Source organism: Cavia porcellus, unplaced genomic scaffold (genome assembly GCF_034190915.1).
Source record: "Cavia porcellus strain 051 isolate PalLab524CR breed Dunkin Hartley unplaced genomic scaffold, mCavPor4.1 scaffold_11, whole genome shotgun sequence".
Lineage (NCBI taxonomy): Eukaryota > Metazoa > Chordata > Mammalia > Rodentia > Caviidae > Cavia > Cavia porcellus.
In genome coordinates, this window is record NW_026947494.1 from 11,400,686 (window position 1) to 11,421,959 (window position 21,274).

At 45.6% G+C, this 21,274-nt stretch overlaps 1 protein-coding gene across 8 annotated transcripts in view; it reads left to right on the forward strand.

Annotated features, from left to right (window-relative positions):
* The window catches only part of Trio (trio Rho guanine nucleotide exchange factor), a 308,383-nt gene that overhangs the window by 235,962 nt on the left and 51,147 nt on the right, over positions 1-21,274 (forward strand). For all 8 annotated transcript variants that reach the window (XR_010050401.1, XM_063257985.1, XM_063257983.1 and 5 more), the window contains one exon: positions 3,403-3,646. Coding sequence is in view for 7 of the 8 variants with exons in the window: in XM_063257985.1 (XP_063114055.1) it covers positions 3,403-3,646 (244 nt within the window). In the remaining variant the exon portion in view is untranslated. The remainder of the gene's footprint in view (positions 1-3,402; positions 3,647-21,274) is intronic.

Sequence of the window (21,274 nt, forward strand, 5' to 3'; positions counted from 1 at the left end):
TAAGTCTCCCACATACTTAATGCTGTGCAGCCTGTTAGCTGAATGTCTGGTGGGGAATTTAATTCTTTAAAAACAGTAATGATTTATATTGGTTTCTTAAAGTATTTACTACAACTTTCTTATACAAAAGAGAAGTTTTGTAGCAAAAAGCTTAAAATACCTCATTGTGAACATTGAGACAGAAATCCACAGGACAGTTCTTCTCCGGAAAAAACATCCATTTAATCTTTCCCTTAATGATGTGGATATGATTTGTATCTCTTCTTATGAGTAAAACCAGTTGAGTGAGCGATATGAAGATTTTCTAAGGTGATAATTTTACCACCATTTGAAGTATTGTTCTGGTACTAAATTTTTTTTATAAGGTTCTAGAAAACCTTTAAAATTTTTTAATTTGATACATGGGATTTTTGGTCGGAACAGGCTTGATTTGTATTTCTTTCCCTCTGTCAAGTACACAGATGTTTCCAATCATTTTTGGTTACTCTGTAAGGGGCTAAAAAAAAATCAGTGCCAGAAATAAAGTCTTAACTTAATTCTCCTTCTCGGGCAGCCCCTCTTTTCCTTTCCCACACTTTCACCACTCACAGAACTCTTACTTGGCTCTAAGCAGCTTGCAGAGTTAAGACCCTGGAGAACAAAGGCAGCAAAGACCCGGATGAGGTGGTGTCCTCCTGAGGGCCTCACCGGGACTGCTGCAGAAAAGTCAGGGGAGCCGCCTCGCCTCGGGAAGCTGAGGCAGGGCCTCCACGGCCTGGAAGGGCAGGTCTCGGGCTGTGGCAAGTTGGACTCTGTTGGGGTTGCCTTACTGGCCCAGTTTTCCCTGCAACAAGGAGCTTTGCTTCTGTTCGTTACAAGGATAACTACTTCTTAATGTGGCGTTCTGTGAGGAAAATTCTTTTCCAGACTGGCCCCCACCATAGCCTTTTCACATTAGCATTTTTGAGCAGAGATATGTGTAAAAATCAGTGTAGTTTCCCCACAGAGAAGTTTTCAAGATTTAGAAGAGAATTAAACATTTATGGACACTGTTTTTGTGGCCTAGCAAAGATGATTCGTTTTGTCGATATTTGTGGTGGAAGAGTTTTATTTTGTTTTGCTCTTTGTGGTTGTCTAGCAGACATGTGTTCCTCATGATAAACCTCCGAATTTTCTCTTAAGAGCAGGTTGTTAGAGGACAGTTGACATTGCAGAGCGTGACAGAAGGTGGCAGATAGCCCTCAGCATGGGCAGCAGCCTGGAGTGCAGCTCGGGGGGCGTGAGCTGCTGGAGGAGACACAAACTCCCAGTTCCCAGGTGTGCCCTTCATCCATGAGACTGGGGACAGGAGGCTGGCTGCCTCTCCCCTACCCCTCACACACACAGGGAGTGTGTCCCCAGCACTGCTGCAGCCTTCAGATGACATGAAGATGGGATGGGGCTTTGTGCAGATGAAACACGGACACAGCTAGCTCCCCAAGTTGAGAGAAAACCGTGCTCCACGTCAGTGTTTCAAAAGCATTGCCTCCTCATTAGAGCAAGTGTTGGGTCATTTTCAGGAAGGATTTGAATACTTCAAAAACTAAGCAAGTGTCTGGTGCAAGGCAGGCCTTAAGGGATTCTACTTTTTGGTGCTGCTCCAGCAATACTGTGCCTGCTGTGGTGTGCTGGGCGCTCTGTGTGGTCCACAGTCAGCATTGTCTCTGTCCTCATGGTCCAGGCACTGGAGTCCCCAGGAAAGTGACACAGACCTGCTCTCTGGTGATGAGAGCAGGCAGCACTCATTTCAGAATTGCAGTGTCTATTGCTGCCAAACAGTGCTGAGCACAGCAGGTGTGGGAGAGGCTTCCCAGTGGGCACAGGCTAGAGTGAACCAACGGACTAGGGCAGTGGGAGCTCTCAGCCCAGGGGTGCCATGGGCTATAAGCATGCAGGACCACCTCAGAAGCAGCAGAAGTACACTTCTGGCCATGAGTACATGAGCCTGCTGAGGAGGATGGAGCCATGGACCCTCTGCCAAGGAACTTGTGCCGGGGGCTTTGGAGTAGAAGGTTTTGGAGTAGGAGAGACAGTGGTGTTGAGATGACCATGAAGAGAAGCCTGGAATCAATCAGGAAGGCCACATAAGAGTTCGCTGGAGAGCCCCAGGTGAAACGGTTGGTGTGTGTCCAAGGAAAGAAGGTCATCGCCAGGTCATTCTGGAACCAGGTTGACAGCATTTGGAGGTGGAGAAAAAGATTGAAATTGGTTGGACCAGGGTGACTCGCAGTGACGCCCAAGGTACTAAGGTAACAGAAGAGGAGCAGATGGGAGTGGGCATACTGGGTCCTATGCCAGCCTCACTGCTTGGGTTGGAGAGGACAGAATGCCAGATTACCCAGCAGTAAATACAAGCACGGGGCTGTCAGTGTGAGGTGTGGTGTGGGCAATGGGGAGAGAGACAGAACCTGGGGCCACCCGGGGTCTCAGGGCCGGCCCCTGGACTCATATGCAGGAGAAATACTGGTGAGTTTACAACTCACACTCCCAGGAGAAGACACACAGGGCAAAGGTCACAGGAAGCCATGCCCATCCACAGCAGTAACAGTGGAGGCCTGGGAGAGTGTCATTTGGCAGAAAATGGAGTGAGCATAGTGAGCGGAAAGAAGAGAAAGGAACTTGGGGATGAAGGCCTGATGTGGGAAGGCCAGGAAATGGGCCTGGAGTCCAAAGGGTTGAGGGCCAGGAGCAGTGCACCAAGCAGGTCACTGAGAGCACTGGATACAGTTTTCACTGGAGCTTCTCAGTCTGTCCTTGGCCATTCCATCTGCTCCCAGAAAAAGTGCTATATGCTTGGCTTTTTTAACTCACAGCAACCGATAAAACCTGCTTGCAGGCTACATAGGGGATCATTGTGAAATCCAGTGGTGAAATGCAAAACGAGAGGGAGCCCTCAGGGGGGTCCTGAGGAGAGAGGTTCGGGTGGCCAGCCTGTCATCTTTTCAGTCTGCTGCTCCCTCCGATGCGATGCCTAGGGAGTCATCTACTGCAGCATAGGCAAGGCCCAGTCACCGTGGCAAACAGAATTTGGAGTGGCGTGTTACCTCATTTTCTCATCATATTTCACAGTAATCCAGTAGTCTAAGTTTGATTAGCTTACTCTCTGTTGAAAGTGAGTGCCATCGAGGCAAAGGATACACCCTCTCAGGTACAAAGATATAGACGCTCATGGCAAAGCACACTACATTCTGGCAGTGAACAACTGAGGTTCAAACCTGAAAGGCACATAACCATCTGCATGTTCCCAAGGCCCCAAAGGGGAAGCATGGCTCTGCTCTATCCCCAGGTGGTCAGCTGAGTCCTGACCTGAGTCACAGCTGTGACCTGAGGGAGTCCTGCGGCTTGTGCTTGCTAACCTGTCCCTCTTCCTCTGTTTCTCTCCAGCTCTCTGGTGGCTGTGAGCTGACGGTAGTGATCCACGACTTCACAGCATGCAACAGTAACGAGCTGACCATCCGGCGTGGACAGACAGTGGAAGTCTTGGAGCGGCCTCATGACAAGCCCGACTGGTGCTTGGTGCGCACCACTGACCGGTCCCCTGCAGCAGAAGGCCTGGTCCCCTGCGGCTCTCTGTGTATCGCTCATTCCCGAAGCAGCATGGAGATGGAGGGCATCTTCAACCACAAAGGTAGGGCCAGGCAGAGAACAGTGGATCCCGCCGCTGGTACTCTCTGGATCCGTCACACAGTCAGTGCGTTTTCTCTGGCTCCTTGGACATTTTTGATCCATCAAGAGCTGAGTGGGAATGAGGATTTCAGCTGATGTTTAGAAATAATAAGTGACCTCCTCCTTTCCTGAGGTGGTAGTGTAGCAAGTGATATGATGTCAGCTTGGAAAAGAGGAAGGCGCTACTTTGGGGGTAACCAGCATCATTCATACATGGGGAAGGAAGAGAAGGCATGGCCCTGAAGCCAGGGAAGTGCCAAGTGGGAGCACTGGGAGTGCACTCAGCTCTCTTGAATCAGGTTTTCATGTGGCAGGTTCTTGTTTTTGTTTTTGTTTTGTTTTTTTGAGGGGGTGGTAGTTTCTTTCTTTTGTTAGTTTTAAATTCTAGGAAATCAAATATACAGGCCTGAGAGTTGAACCACTCCATGTTTATAGCTTTTGAAAAACCATCGCAGGATGTCCTGGATCCACAGCTGCCCACCTGGAAAGGGCATGGTGCAGAGCCCTGAGAGGTGAGGTACAGCAGACACCGCTGGGTACTGCGATCTGCAGAGAGGCACTTTGGGAAGAAGTGCTTTTAAACTGGAATGACAGAGCGTTTGGGAGAAAGACCCCAGTGCTTGGCCTTCTCAGGTGGCTCCTTAGATAAGATAATTGGAGCAGGACAATGACAGGTTCCCACAGAGTCTGCAAAGCTTTGTCCCCAACGTCTCACCACAGCGGCCACAAACAGACGGGCTCTGAGCCCCAGACGCGCGCTTACCAGGATGGAGGTGCGCTGTTGGTGTACAGCGTGCCAGGGTTTTACATGGCAAGTAGTGTGTCCTTACTCTACATGTGGAAAGGACTTTTTTATAGAGTGGGCTGAATGTATCATTGCATTGCCTGTTCCGTGGGCTGAGGGGATAGCTCACAGGTAGAGCCATTACCTAGTATGTGCAAGACCCTGGCTTCCATCCCTAGCACCATGAAAAGAATACTTATTTTTACTTTTTAATATGGCTTCTAGAAAATCTGGGTGTACGTGTACAGGCTGTATTGCCATTTTTATTGCATAGTGCTGGCTTAATCTTCTGTCTCATTGCAGTGCTGCCTGAACCTTTAAGTCTTTTAAAGAAACACCGGTCTGTCACTTGACAGAAGCTGGGGGTGGGTCAGACCTGCACCCTTGAGCTGCTCTGTGTCATTGTCCTTTTTTTCAGTACTTGCCTGTGGATCATTCTCCCAGATTTGGTGTGTGCTCCTTGTTTTCCCTTCCTGAGAGAACATCTCTGTGGTCTGCCATGTTCAATTTCTTTTCTGTTAATTTTAGAGCATTCTAGTGACTTCCATCCCTTGCCCTTGACACCCTCCTTATGTTCATCAGGATACAGTCTGAGACCGTCCCCCCAGCTGCGGGGTTAGTCATCCCTGGAGCTAAATGCAGCCACACAGGATGCAACTACTGATTAGCTCACCTCATTAATTATAGGTCCAGCCAAGCCCTGACTCCCTGGGAGCCTAAGTATGAACTCACTGTCACCTCAGTGAGAAACAGGAAGAAACAGACTTATTTCTCCTGGGATCTGTTGAGAAAGGCAGAGAATTTTCAGATTTTGGCCCAGAGCTAAGGGGTCCAGTTTCATTTCTTGTCAGAGTGTCCAGTGCAGCATCAGACTTCCCACAACACAAGCTTGAGTTCAGACAGAGCTGAGTGGACTCTGATGCACTCTTCTCTCCTATCTTTGGCCCTATCTTTGTGATTGAAGATGCCCTCCATCTCCATGCTGCTTCTCTACCTGATGTTGTGTAACGTATTTTAAATCCTTGGCTTTGAGTAGATAATAAAGGACAGCTTCTTTGCTCCAGTCCTTCTAACCTCCCAAGGAGGCTGATAAACTTGACGACGTGCTACACGTAACCCTCTTTCTGAAGGACTTCTTTTGTGTGAGCCTTCCCGTGGTACGTTCTTACTTCTTACTTAAACTGGTGTTTACAGTTGCAGGCTAGCTAAGGGGAAAGAACTATGTATTTACCATGCTTGACTTTGTCCTGAAAAATTCTGATGGAGGTTGGATTTGTATATACCATTCTGTTTCTGTCTCTAACTTCCATGATGTTCTAGCACTGCAAAATTGCTCTCTGTCCTTCACAGTCATACTCTGCCCTCACAAAATGCATCCTTACCAGAAAAGGGTTTCTTCAGTGAACTTGCCCTGTGACAAACAGCTGTCAGTCTGAAAGTTCCTCTCCAGATGCCCTTTGTAGACAGCCAGCCTTCTTGGGGTCTGACACTGCTCTGGTCCTGCTTCGTCTGCCATTCTTTTATCTCATAGCAACTCAGTCACAAGTTCAGCAGACACTGAGCATACTAAAATAGAATCAAAATTCCACATGTCCTTGTGCTCAACCAGTCTTATTTGTGTCTGTGGTTTCTGCTGTCTGCCATGATCTCAGAGTCCAGGGCTAGGTCTGGACTTGGAGATCTGTGTCTGAGCCCTCAGTGTGCCAAGGGGCAGCTCATACAGGGAGCCATCAGTTTCCTCACACTGCCTTGGGGTGAAGTCTACTTACTGTGGAAATAGATGTCAGATAATTGCCTCTAATCACCAGTAAATCCAAGTGACCCCCACTGTCTCAGCTCAACAAACTTTCTTCTGTTTACTTATTCTTGATCACAGAAAGTAAACAGGAATCTCACAAATGTTTATATTTCCAATGAGGCCAATTCTAAACATCCCGTTTAGAATGCTACACTCCTTGTCTGTGTTGTCGGTCTTCTCTGTCCTCATAACCAAGAGCTGCCCTACATGATGGCCTTGGAGCATTCAGCTACATGCTGGGCACCTAATGGCAACAGTGCCCAAGCAGAGGTGGCTGGGAATGGAGATTGGCTGTGTAACACAGAGTTGTCTGTGTCACCAACTTTCCACACTGTGTATTTGTGCAGGGTAGTGCATGAATCTTTAGACTCTGCTAGCTTTTCTGCCTACAGGTGGAAATCTGTCACCAGTCATGGAAGGAGGTCCTTCCATCTGGTCCACTGGCTCATTGTGTCCAGAACACTGAATGTGTCCCCACACTGCCCATTTGTGTCCTGCCTGCTGCCGTGGCCCAAAACCAGATAGTGGCTCTGGGAGAAGTTGAATTTGAAGAATCACTCTTACCCTTGCATGGCTGTATCTTGCCAGAATGCAGCTTTAAGAGAAGGGGTATGGACTAGTCTTGGTGCACATTCTAGGACTGAAGCAAGAGAATCACAAATTCAGGCCCCACCTGGACAAATTAATGACTGACTCACCAAGACCGTCTCAGTTTTTTTTTTTAAAGGGGTAGGGTTTAAAGGGCTTAGCACCCAGGCCCTTGGGTTCACTTCCCAGAAACGGGAATGGGGTGGTTAGGGTGTATGGTGACTGGCACTTTCAGAAAGAATGCAGGGTATGCTCTTCATCAGGAGCCTAACTGCATCCCTGTCGGGGGAGTCTGCCACCCTAGGGCAGTGCTGGGTGCGTGCAGATGGGCCCCAGGGGCCTTGCCAGCTCTAAGTGTGTATTTCTTAGAAGGGTGTTCTCAGTGGCAGCCGATTGAGAACTTTCACCTCTTCTTATGCCATTCCGTAGTAATGTAGCAAGGGTTTATTTTTGCTACTGCTTTTTATTTTGGAAGAAAACACCCACTTAGAAAACATCAGCCTTCCCCTCTCCAAGAGTTGTTTATATTTGCATGGCTCAGAACTTGCACTTGTTGTTAAAGGAGGTAAAAGAATACTTATTTGCAGTGAATGAGAAGAACAAAAGCATGAAAAAGAACCTCCTACTTACTGGTGTCCTGAGCCTTTGAACCCAGTAACTGTACCTCAGTGCCAAGCACGTTACTGTGAAGCACACACCAAAACAGTCCCCTGTGACCCTCCTCACACTGGGCGCATCTGAATCAGATATGTGACCAATACAGTGTGGCTCTCTTCACTGCCTGCTACATCTTCTAAGCTGTGGTAAACTACATATAACATGAAATTTCCTTCTTAAACATCTTCAGTTGCGCAGTTCAGTAGCATTCACTATAGACCCATTCTCCCCTTTACCTTTTCCTGGCAGCCACCTCCACTTTCTGTGATTTGACTGCTCCCAGTTCTTCATGTCAGTGGAATCATACATAGTACTTACCTTTCTGTGACTGGATCGTTTCATTTAGCATAATGTCTTTAGTATATCCATGTTCTGGTGTGTGTCAAGATTTCCCTTCGGGTATATAATATTCCATTGTGTGTATATACCACATTTTGTTTATCCATGCATTAGTCCACAGACACTTGGGTTGCTTCCACCTTCTGGTGGAGCTGTCTCTCTGGGTGGGAGGAAAGGAACTGCTCAACCACCACACTGCATTTATTTATACATCTAGAAAGTTGATGCAGGTGAAACCCCTCTGCCTAAGAACTCACTTGCCTCTCATATCCCATATCCTCCAGGCTGGACCACCTGTTCACCTGGGGCACTCTGTGTCCTCAGGGCGTTCCTTGGGCACTCGGTGCTCTTGGCTGGATCTCTAGCTAAGCAGCTCCTGATATAGAATAAAAGCCAATTTCCTAACATCCCACAAGACCTCACTTCTCACACATGCACAAGTGCACACATGCCTGTACATACATGAGCACGTGCACATGGGTACACACACACACACTTCCCTTGGCATGTTGCATCACGCCACAGATGAGGATTTTTTTCTCTCTTCACTCATCCCTATCTGATACTTCCTGAACTGTCTCACTAAATACAGGAAAAATGAGAAATCCTAAAGGAGGGAAAATACATTTATTCAGGGAGTCAGTGGCAATGAGTTGATCTAGTTAACAAGTGTTGGAAACCAAAGGCTAACATCAGGGTAAACCCACAGCAGTCTCAACGTAATGAATGCTAGGAACCACTAAAAACCTGCAGGAAAATCTACAGAAACTCCCTGAAAGTACTTCACACAGCTTTTTAAGATGGCTGCAGGTGTTGTGCTGACCTCATACCTATGACAGAGGAACTGCAAATGCACACAGAGACTGATGAAAGAGCAGAGAACCCCCTCATGAAGCCAGCTCCGACAGAGCAGGGAACTGGGGACACAGACCCTTCCTGGCGGGTCACAGAAGGGAGCTTAACCGGGGCCCATAGATTTGGGGGGACTTTTTCAACTGGAAAACTGTCTCACCAGGGACGTTAGTGGGTCCATTGCAGTCCATTTGTAATTATATTTGTCTAGTTCAGCACTATTTTAAACTTTATGCCCTACAGATATATTTACAGGAGCCATTGCTCAAATCCAAAGAAATAGACCCACTATTTTTGCCAGGGACTACTCTCAGAATCATTGGTCATTTTTTAAAATCAATAAATGAATGAGCCTAGGCCCCATACCTGGAGGTTAGAAGCTCCATATCTGCTTCTACTAGGTAACCACTATGTGAATATAAAATCAGGGTATGTTTCATTAAGGCCAAATTGCAGTGCAGTTGAGGCCCTGTTGTCCTCCCTCCAGGCTGTTTTTCTCACCTCACCCCTTTCTGCAGCCTCTCTGTCTAGGCTGGTGAGTCATGGCTGTGCCTGGCCATTGATCTCCTCCAGGCCTCCGTAACTCTGTCAGGCCAGGCTGAGCACCTGTGTCCCCTTCGACCAAGTTAGACAGGACTTGCCCAGTTATTTACAGACTATGAAAGGGATGGTTTAGAACATCATGGGTGTGTCCAGGTCAGGAAGCCAGTCCCAGCCAGGCCCCTGCAGAGGGTACCAGACTGCCTCACTCCCAAGCAAACCATCTCGGTTCTTGGGCAGCATCAGCCCTACACCAGCACAGCACAGCAGACAAGAGTGCAGTCACCCCTGCTTGCAGAGTGGTGGCCTGTCTCTACACATCACAGGGCCAACAGGTCAGGGGATGGAGGTGTCCAGCATCAGTGACTTCTTAGAGTCAGGGTTATTGAGTCTGAAATAACACGTGACCTGTCTGCACTGAGCCTTGAATCCCAGGCCTGGATCCATTTTTGGGTTTGTGCCACATACCTGACTTCTCAAGCTTCTGCATCCTGGGAAAAGCCTCACAAAGAAGTCATATGTGGCCAGCTGCATCCATCCCCCTACCCAACGTGACAGAGATGCAGGTGCTTCTATATCTCTCTCAAAATTTCGGTGGCCAAACCTGGAGCCTGCAATCTGGGGCCGCTAGCATTTCTGCAAGTATATTTGAGATGACTTGTTTTGTATTTGTTCACCTCAAATATCTTTCCCAGATCATGAGGGATGTGCTTCAAAGGTGAATCTGAATCTCTTGAAACTGCTTATGACTTTTAAATGACTTAATTTTTCAGAAATGTAAGGTTGTTGAAAAAGCTTTAGTGACAAAAAGTTTAGTTGAGTATATTGTGATTGTGGTATATTTAGACATTTGCTTCATGCCAAATTGTCACTGTTAACGGAAAACACACCCCAGGCAACTAATGCATAGACATTTCAGACCCATAGCTGCCCACATAGTCTTAAAAATACATATAATAGAACATCTATCTGAAGTTTCTACATTGGCTCAGAAAAGAGCAGTTTTATTCTGTTTGAACAGCTGCTAATGTAAATCCCTGTGGGAAGAAAAACTGAAGAACATGGAGTTGTACCAAGAATCAGAAACAAAGGCATCGTCAGTCCCCCAAGCCCTACGCCTCCGAGACTGAGTGATTGGTCCAGCCCTGTGATTAAGCAGCAATCTCCATAATTACAGAGCCACCTGGTGGGCCATTATCCTGTTGGGTGCTTCTGTGTGAGGTATTTTCACATTCCAACTTTACATTAAAGTATTTATTAAACAGGAAAAAAACATGAGCAGGTATTGACACTGTTCATATTAGATCATCACAAAATTATATATATGACAAAGCCATAAACAGTGGGTGAGAGCACATCTTCCCACGCCTGGGCTCGAGGCTGTGGTACTAAGATGGGGAGCAGTGGACACTCGAGGAGCCCACAGGAGACTGGAAGCTGGGCCGCTCAGGGGCACAACATGGGCCATCCTGCCTCAAGTGCCCTGCCTCGTTTTCACATTTCATAGATTAACCTGTGCTGTTCACTGGACAAACCAGGGATTCCTCTTTAAATTTATTCTCTCTAGTATTTGTAGAACCTGTGAAATACTGCAAAAATATGATATGTTTGGCAAGATGTGGTTCCCGAGTCCGTGTGTCATCTGTCCCCAGGTCTTTTGAAGTGAATAAATGCTACTCAGGGAGAGAAGCAGTTGTGTTCCCTGGGGGCAGGTTTGTGCCTGCTTTCTGGTGAAGAGCAGCAGACCGTGGTTCCAAGGGCTCCAGGTAAACCAGCAACCAAGCACTGTGGAGGAGCAGGCTGCAGCCAGCTGCACCGTGGCTTGGCTCTTGTCGTTGCTTTTCTCTGTTCAGGGAAGTGTGAGATGAGTTTTAGGGTTACGTTGCTAGAGCTCATTTTCCCATAAACGAAATTTGGATAAATTGCCTAGAGATCCAGAGAGCTGAGCTAAAAATGCAAGAAGAAAAAGCGCTTTAAGTGACTTGGGCCATTTCTGAAGCAGTAGGCCTTACAGGTCATGGCCTTATCAAATCTGATGGGTGCTCTGGGACCTAGACCCAGGAAAAGCTCATAGGCACAGACTTTCTCAGACAGAGACCTCGCCCACATTCAGCAGAGGAAAACCAAATTTTAAGACCTCTTTTCATGTAACTCAAAAATAAAACATGAAAAAGGTTTAAACTTAGAAGTCTTAGGCTCCTGATCCCACTTATCAGTATAGATCAACCATTTTTCCCCCTTGTGATTTATTCCACTGTTTTATTAAGCCAATATAAACAAATGAATATGTATTCATTTCTCTCCCCCATACTTTTTTTTGCCCTGACTTTCATCACTTGGCTTCATACCTAAACATAGATACCTGTCTCAGTCTTATTTATGAACGTGTCATGCTCCATGTTCGTGTGAAGCCCAGTTTCTTAAGTAGGACACCACTCCAGGACATTGGGGTTGTTTCTAGCTGGCTGACAGTCTTAAACAGTGCTGTCATGGATAACTTTGCACATGTGTCATTTGACTCATGTGCAGGCATATCTAGGAGATGGAATTCTAGAAGAATTGAAGGGTTCAAGAGAAAATCAATTTGAAGCAGCATCACCTAGTCATAAACTAGCTGGACCACTAAAAATGACAATAAATTATCTGTGTGCTACTGTTTGCTTTAATATGTATTTCTTATTTTGAAAAGAGCTATAATATTCAAATTGTGCTAATAAAGCCTACCTCCGTCTACTTAGGGAGAAAATCATCCCCTTCTAATGGGTCACCCTTTAAAGTCATGTATATAAATCATGAGTCTCTGACTCATCTGAGAGATACAATTCTCAAGGACATTTTCCTGTAAAACAGGGACATTCCACAAAATTCGTATTAATAATACCTCTCCAGTTTTTTTTGCATTTTTATTATAGATTTAGTCAAAGATGTACAGTTGAGGAGTTCTCCACCAAAAGAAAGCAGCAGTGGTTTCCAGAGGAAAAATAACATCCCTGCTCTGTGTGTGCGTAAAACTGGCCTTTGTGGTACACTGTTTTGCCTTCAGTCCAAGTTGCTTGTGAATCCAAGCCACTTGGTCACCAGTAAGGAGTCTATCTGTATGTCCTGTGGCTCTGTAGTCTCTGTGACCCCCATGTGTGAATGGAGCTGAGTTTCTCAAGGAGTACACCACTAAATTTTTTAAGGACTCCACTTCCTTTCACTAACATTTCAAAATGAATTTTGAAAAGTACAATTTAATATCCCTCTGATCTAACCAACACCCTCTTTATTTGGAAGGGTGGAACAGGCAGATGTGCTGGTGAGGGTGACCTCCAAGCTATCTCCTGCTCTGCTCACGCAGGCTGCAGTAGGTGATCTTTAGGTGCAGTGCTGATCTCTAGATGTGCCGTGTTTCCAGAACTTCAGCCAAATGCAGGACAGGGGTGCAGGTGTTTGTTCCTGAAAGGCCTCTCAGACATTTGAGGGGACAGGAAACAGGCTTGTTTTCCGTGCCTGCAGTGCAAGGCAGCTCTGCAACTCTTTATTGTGTTCATTTGTCAGGAAAAGCAGCCCTGTGTATGTGATTGCATCCTTTCCTTCCCCACTCTTTTTTCATGAGTCTGTAGAACTTTTAAGTATTCCAAAGGGAAAAGACACAGAAGTTCTATTCTTAGATGGTTCCCTAGTGGCTCAAAAATAATTAGACCATTTCAGCCCTGGCTTGCGGAGCAAATTGCTATCAGATGGAAGGGGAGAGGTGTGGAGGTTCAGCTCTGCAAAGTTAGAGGTTTGGAGGCCAGAACTCTGAAACAAGCTAGGGGTTGGCAGGACTGGTTACTTGTCTGGCATTTTTATGTCCAGATTTGCTCTTATGAAGAAACCCATCGGATTGTACCCATTCTGAGAGCCCTGTTTTAATCCCCTCTTTAAAGACTTTATCTCCAAATTCAGTTACATCTTGAGGTGCTGGAACTTCCAGTTTCAATGTAGGGATTGCGGGGAGACACCCTTCAGCTCATCAGAAGGGTCTGCTGCAGCCTTAGAAAGTCAGCGGTAACAAAAAGGGGGTGGCAGGGACTGTCGTTGAGCCATGCCCTGTGCTCCTGTTCCCTACCTCTCAAGGTTACCCCTAGGGAAGGCGGGACTGTAATCATCTCGATTTCAAGATGAGAAAATGGAAACAGAAAAGGTAACTGCGGGAGGCAGCTGAAACCTCTAGAGACAAACTGCTCCCCAAGGCCCTGTCACTTGTGGAAGAGCTAACCCAGAAGCTTGCCTCTGAGGCGCTGTCTGTAGCGTAGTGCATTGCTGAGAAGCCGTGCCCTTCTCCACAAAGGAATCTGTTTTCAGCCTCTGATTCGGCTGGTGTGAGGATAATACTAAATGCCCTCCACGGCCTGAAAATCTGTCTTTGTTTCTTCTCCTTGGGCCACTTCTCCCCTCTCTCTTCCTCTTCCAAGGAGTCACAAAACTTTACTCAGAGCCTTATGGTGAGTGAGCACATGAATGGAAGAAAGCATCGCCAGTACAATCCAATTTTTTCTTTATCAGTCTGCAACCCTTTTAGAGGAATAAAAGGTTTTTCTCCACAGCCCTCCTCTGCTCTTCTTCCCAAAATGAAAATCAAGTCTTTGGTCTCTCTTATTCTACCTTGAAAGAGCTGAAGAATTTAGTGTCCTCGCAGGTCCTTGTCCTGTCCCCTTGAATGTGTGACTTGCATCTCTTACTCTCTGAAGTCTAACAGAATTGGGATTGCAGAAGCTCACATTGAGTGTCAAAGGTTAGCTTCCCTGCTCTGACTTTTTAAACACTACAGTTTTTGTCGGTTTTGTTTTAGCGAATATAGTTTGTGAGGTTATTGCCTCATATTACAATGCTGAAAATAGTGCACAGTACTGATACAAATAGAGAGTGTCATAGTGAGTTAAAGCGAATGGGAAAAAAAGGAGTATTTGAATGTTGTTTTGTTAAGGAAAAAACTCATATCGTTTTTGAAAAGATGTTAAATAAAGCAATGAAAAAGAGCCTATCGGCTTTTGGCACCAAAATGAAGTGTTTGAATGCCTCGATAAAGGTGCTTTTGTGAGTTGACAACTGTGCAAAAGCAGCAGGAACTCTTGTGCTGAATAGAGCCCTCAGAAGCAGGGGTGTCGTCATCCCTCCCCCTAGAGCAGGAGGCATTATCTGTGGGGTGAGGAAACCAGAGAGCACTTCCTGGGAACAGGAGTATCTTTGTGCGTGGAACCTGAGAGACTCCGTCTCAGGCCCCAGCTGTGCGTGAGGCCAGCACTATAGGCAGATTGTGCAGAGCGGAAACGCGCCTGGGAGGAGCGGGCCATGGAGGTGGGGCGAGAACGTCCTGGATTGCTCCTTTAGCGAAGTGGCAGCCTGGTGTTTCAGGGGCCAGGACCCGCCCTGTGGGACTGCGTGTACCTTGCGTTTTCAGAAGCTGTTTCAGGACCGACCTGAAAAAAGAAGTAATAAGGTCTTCAGGACTCAAAGTGCTGCTCATTTTTGGAGGAAATTGTAAATTATAACCCTAAAATGTCATTTGTGCTCTGCTCTTAGAATTTAGCTGATGCTATTTTATGTGTCTCATCTTTCGCTTTTGATCCCACATTAACTGCCTAATTAAGAATAACTCCCTACATTAACTGCGTAGTTAAGAATATATATTTCTTCTGCATCGTAATAGCAACAGAAGGCCTCACTTTGGCTCCTTTGGCTCACCTTAATTTTAGAATATTTGTGGTCTTCATTTTAAAAGCACATTTGTAAATCAACCCTTTACTCCTTTTGTTTTGAGACGTCTTTGTAAAAAGTGTTCTGCATTTAGTGACAGATACTTGCATACTGAAGTTCTAATTTCAAGTATTTAAGAAATAATTATCACAATGGAAGACTTTTTTTGAAAAAAAAAAAAAAGTGAATAGGGGCATTAACTTTGACCATAACAGTAATAGTTTCTTTCTGACCAATCTAAACAAAAATACTTCTATTTTCATGAGAGTAAGATTGTTGGTTGTAATTTTGTTCCACAAATATCTAGAAAAGTACTGATTTTATGTTCATTCAGTCTGGTTTTTTAAAAATTATTTATAGATCCTTTAGTTATGGATCCTTAGTTTGTGTTTCATGTTCTTTTTCCACAAAATCTTCTTTGACTTTGCCTGCTTCTTTTTGTAACTTTTTCAGCTCTGAATTTCTTTAGCTGCACTTTGGATTCTCCCCGCCCAGTAGTAGCATCCCACATGCCCTCGGCATGATGACCAACACAAACCCTGACCCTGTGTGTGAACTGTTCACGAGTGCTTATTGTGGATTTTACTTCATGACTACTTCCTGGCTTGGTTTCCAATGTAGCATCCACCTCAGATTTCATTTCCTCTAATCTGGGGTAAATTCTCATTCTTTATTTTTCTTTTATGACCCTGAAACTTTCAAGGCCTACCAGCCCTTTATGGTGTAAAATGGCCCCTAATTTGAAATGATCTCATGTCTTCTTATAATTAAATTTACCTTACATATTTTCAGCAAGGCCAGCACTGCAGCAGTTGTGCCCTTAGTAGTCATGTTACAAGGTCCAGATAGTACAGATACTTTCTTTCTCATCTAATTTTCCCTACTTATTTTGGCATCCATGGATACTTCTTGACTGCAATAATTATTATACTTCTGACTAATGAGAATTGTTTTTTTATTCCTTCTAAAATTATCAGTTGAAATTCTTCTGTAATTGCTGTCTCTGTGCCTCATTTTATATTCATTCATTCATTGAGTTACTGTTTCTATCAGTTAGAATCATACTCGTTTATTTTATTCTGTGTGGCATAATCCAGTCCTGCCCCAGTTCCCACCTGCCTGCATTGTGCAGTTTTGGCCATTAGTAGCTCCTTCTGTTCGCTTTCAGCCGCCCTCTGTTGTGGTTAGGGGTTACAAGGAAAACAATTTGATACTGGACACATCATTTATAGTATTATTTTGTAATAGTCACTTGTTACTGTGTTTATGCTCCATTTTGAGTGCAAGTGTACACCCGCCTCACCTTATCACCTTGTAGAACTTCCATAACAGAGTACCACAGACTGGGTGATTTGTTCATTTTTTCACAGAAAATTTATTTTCTGAAGGCTAAAACTAAGATTAAAAAATTGCCAAGGTTGATTTCTTCTGAGACCTTTACTGGCTTTTGCATGTACTTGCCTTTCTTCTGTGAGTGTGTCCTCGTCTCTTCTTACAAGGTCATCAGTCATGTTGGGTTAGCATCCACCCTAATGACTTTATTTCAGCTTAAAAGATCCTGCATACACACAGTGCCTCTGTGACACACTGGTAGAGGTTAAGACTTCAGCATATGAATTTGGGAAGGCAGAGATCAGCCAGAACTCCCCAATCCTGGTTGGTTTTCATTGTTTATTTTGGAGGATATGTGAAATAGAACCACAATTCTGAGAGTCAACACACAGTTTTCTTAGTACGTGTTTCTTCCTTTTTTTCTTTTTCATACCAGGAATCAAACTCAGGACCTTGTGCTTGCCAGACAGACACTTTGCCATTGAGCTGTGTCCCCAGCTGTACATGTTTCTTAACGTACAATGGGTTTGTGTTCCAATAAGCTTGTCATAAATGTAAAATATTCTAAGTTGCAACTTGATTCAGTGCATCTAGGCTTCTGAACATCCCAGCTTAGCCTAGCCTACCTGAAAGTGCTCAGAACACCTCTGTTGGCACCCATTTCGGCAAAATCACCTAGCATAATGGCTGCATATTTCCTGTAATTTATTGAGCTAAAAGCAAAAAACCATCCTGACGTCACAGAAATCATAAACAGAACCATCATTAAGTCAGGAGACCATCTGTAGTTATACCGCTTATTTATTTCCTCCAAAATCCCTGCCTCTGGTCCTCATAAGCAAACATTATGTCCTCACAACACTGACACAGTGAATCTTTTTTTTTCCTTTGGAACATTTTAAATTACATACTTGGCTATCAAATTAAAATGTCAAAAACATATCTGAAACACACAAACACAAAAAGCCAGACTGTCCTCGTTTCCTTCCCACACGCCACTTTTTAGTTTATACATCATATATTTCCTTGCTGTCAAGCACCTAAAATGCTTCTCTTTAACCTCATTTAGTCAGTTTTCACAGCCGTCTTCTTTGCAAAACTCAAATTGCTTCTGTTCTGAGCCACTCTACTCCACACCATTCCACGCCCTTTCTACGTCCTGGTCACGTGAAATCCAAACGGTTGTCATCAATTTTGCCCCTGTTCCTGACTTGCTGCTGTTCTTATGCTGCAGGGAGTTGCGATGAATACACAGCGTGAGCATGGGCTCAGAGCATTACCTCTTTCTGCCTGTTCTCAGGCCTCTCGATAGCTTCTGCTTCTAGAACTTCCTCCCAGTCAGCTGCAGCCCCCCACTTGTTCTGATCCTCTTCCCCTTCCCACAGCTGCAGTTTGTACTGAGCTTTTCATGGTCAATACCATGTGCGGCAGGCACTTACTCCTGGGTCCTGAGCCGCGCCTGAGGACAGTTCCTTACCGCCGTGCACCTGACCAAGCCAGCAGCCTCGTGTTCCCACCTGCTTCATGGGTAGCTTTCCCTGTCTTGGAGATTCAGCTGCTTCCCCCTCTGCATTTCTGCGAGTTCCATGTTTCCCTGGAGGGTCGGGTGCTCAGCGTGCATGGGAGGACCAGCACATGTGCACAAGACCCGTGACACATGGACCTGTGCACAGCCCACACGTCCGTGAAGTGACAGAGGACAGGACGAGAGAGCTCCCCGCTCCCCAAGCCTCTCCTTCCTCTTGTGGCGTGTCTCTCACAGACATGAACTTGAAATTTGGAGATGACTGTCACAGGGAAGTTTCCCATGGGTCTGTAGCCAACATTGATACACTCATTTTTAAGCTTCCTATTTCATATTTCATAGAGAATTTATATTACGCATCAGGCAATTCATTTCTCTGACAGCTCTTTTTCAGTTTTTTTAACTGATGGCCCTTGCTTGGCAGTCTGTATTTTTAGAAGGAAATGAAATAAACTATTTAATAAAGGTTGTAGTAAATGAAACTTTACATATTGATTTCCTGTAAGTCGTAGTTTTTTATCAACACAAGAACTTATTTACTTGGAGTAAATTTTTCTCATTTTGCATAAAAAGTGCTTTGGGCAGAATTGTGCCTCCCACTCAATCTGATCCTGGTTTCTGTGGGCCATCTGATCTCTCTTAGCCCCATTTAGAGGAAAAAACAACCCTATGATTTGCTTTCGGTCTTTTTAAGAAGAATATGAGGCCTATTATTGTGGACCTGTAGATGCCAAATCCCAGTTTGCAGTGGTCTGCTGGGAGAAGCCTTGCAATATTCTGAGGTCATTTTCTTTGGGTGCTGTGGATATATCCTGCCTTTTTTATAGTTGTTGTCTTAGACTTTAGAAGTAACTGGAAGTCATGCTATTTTCATATTCTTTTCCTTCAAGATTTGGTTTGGTTTGGCTTATGGTTTTTGGTTTTTTTGGGAGTTGGTTGGTTGGTTGGTTGGTTGGTTGGTTTTTTTGAGACAGAGTCTCGCTATGTAGTTCAGGCTGGCCTTGAACTCACTTTGTAGCCCAGGCTGGTCTCAAACTTGAAAGGATCCTCCTGCCTCAGCATCCCGATTGCTGGGATTACAGGCATGCACTACTACGCCTGGCTTTCCTTTGAGTTTTTGAAGGTTACTTTACCACAAATACAAGGAGGTAGAGAGAACTGAGGAAATTTTAAAGTAAAGCAATAAACAACAGAAATAAAAGACTCAGTCTAATATTGACATGAATGTAGAGGACATGCCTGGTGACTGCAGAGCAAGAAATGGGCATCTGGCTGGTTCAGGAGTGCTTGGTGCAGAGTGAGTTTGGGAGGAGCAGTGTAACACACGAAGCCGGAGACGCCAGCTCAGCCTGCACGGCCAGCGCTCTCTGTCCGAGCCATTGTGCTGCTCAGACTGCGGGGAGAACATATGGAAACTTTCAAATACAGTAAGAATTTATATAGGCTAAGAAAAATATCCAATTTCCGAAAAAGACAAGCATGAGCTTTTTAAGATACGCTTTCTTTAAAATGCCTCACAAATCACATGTAAAGGTATTTATTTTCACTTGTGGGGCTGCTTCCTGGAAGGAGGAATGAAGATGTGTTTTTAATAAGCAAGAACTGGCATTGTAGCCCCGTGATGTAACTAGTTGGCTCTCAGGCCACATCATGTTGCTTTCTTTTTTTTTTTTTTTTTCATCAAGTCACGTCAGGAGGCACTGTTTGTTGCACATCACAGGGAGGACCTCCCTCCAGATGTACACAGAGCCCCAGTCCATGAGGCCATCCAGAGAGCCTGGTGCAGGGAGGGCACTCTGTCACTTCACATTTCACTGAGTAAGGAAATTGCAGCTGTGGCTAGCCAGAAGAGAGACATCTGGTTTCCAGGGTACCGTAAGAATTTCCTTGAGCTCCAATTAGAGTCAGTGTGGTAGAATGCAATCCACTGCGCCTGGATGTTCCCACACGTGAGACCCAGCAGCACAGCGAGGCAGCACTCAGAAGCCAGCAGAGTGAGACTGGAGAAGCTGCTCCTGGCCCCGGCAATGGGAGGGCGCCGTCTGAGCTGCGTGGTCGCCGTCTGTCCCTGTCTGAGTGTCTGTTGAACCCTTCTCTGCCTTTGCTGCCTAGTGGGTTGCTCTGACTGCTGGGTAGGGAGAGGCAGGGTTCTAGACGGCAAGTCTCAGAGCAGCAGCCCACTTACCATGCCAAACGGAATTAAGCCAATGGACACGTTGGACTCGCTTTCCTCTGTCGGCTCAGCCTACTGCGGCAGCGGGCAGCCGGGCACCTGCAAGTACTGGATCCTCGACCTAGGTACCCCAGCCTTCTAACTGTTCAGCCTGTGCCTCTTTCTCTGCCGGTTTCCTCTCGGGGAGTTGCTAGAATGATTGATGTTTTCTGGTTTGACACTGGCTGCCTTTTGTACGACTGAGGGCTGCATGGGGCAGTGTGGGGGGACCCATAGAACGGGATGAGAAACAGGATAGGGTGCCCCGCTTGCCCTGAGATGTTGCCAGGCATTTGTAAATATCTGGGTACTGCTTTAGTCATCCCTTCCCCCCCCCCCTCATAAATTGCATGTAGGTAGTCTAAAGTACTCCCTGCTACAAATTGCCTGCTTAGGACTTCGGTTGTTTTGTCTGTTTTGGGTTTAACTCTGTGTGGGGTTTTCTGACCACTTGGGGAACGAGACAGTGTCCTGGTGTTGGTGTTTAGATTCTGTGCTTCCTTCTAAAAACCGCAGACATATGTTAACGTGAAGTTAGGTGGGGAAGCAGGGTTCTCCCAGCATCACTATTCTCTTACAATAGAGAGTGAATGCTGGTTCTGGCTTTGTACATACAACTGGAGAAAAGAAAGGAAAACATGATTCCTTTAGGGGTCATCTGAGAAGTACTGACTCTGAGGAGAAGGCAGGAAGATACAGGTCGAGCGCCAGGGAAGAATTAGGTCTGCAGATCCCCACAGAACTCTGCCTTTTGATAGCCCAGCAATGGCCAGGTTTCCATCAGTGACATTTGACTCTGTCCAGACCATGCAACCAACAAAACAACTTTCTTGCAGGCCAGCACCTGCAGACCACCAGGGATGGTTTCTACTAGAATTGCAGTCCTGGTCTGGGTCACTTTCAGCACTTGCATTGACTTTGATGCAAACTGCTCTCCATATGTGCACTTAGGAATGGGCTCCGAGACAGAGAGCCAAGGGGAGCTGATAAGACCTTCTGGGCTCTTGCAGTTCCTTGTGAACCCGCTCAAGAAGGGTCGGTTGGGATGGAGGAGCTCACCAGAGGAAGGGGTGTGTGAGAGTCAATGGGCAGAGTGGGGGGAGACATACATTACTCAGCAACTGGAGGAGAAGTAGAAAGCTTACCTCTGTTTCATGAAATGACAGAAAAAAAATATCTGATTCATGGGACTTGAAAGGTCAGTGTTGGCTCTGTGAATATTGACTTTGTTGCTATGAACAA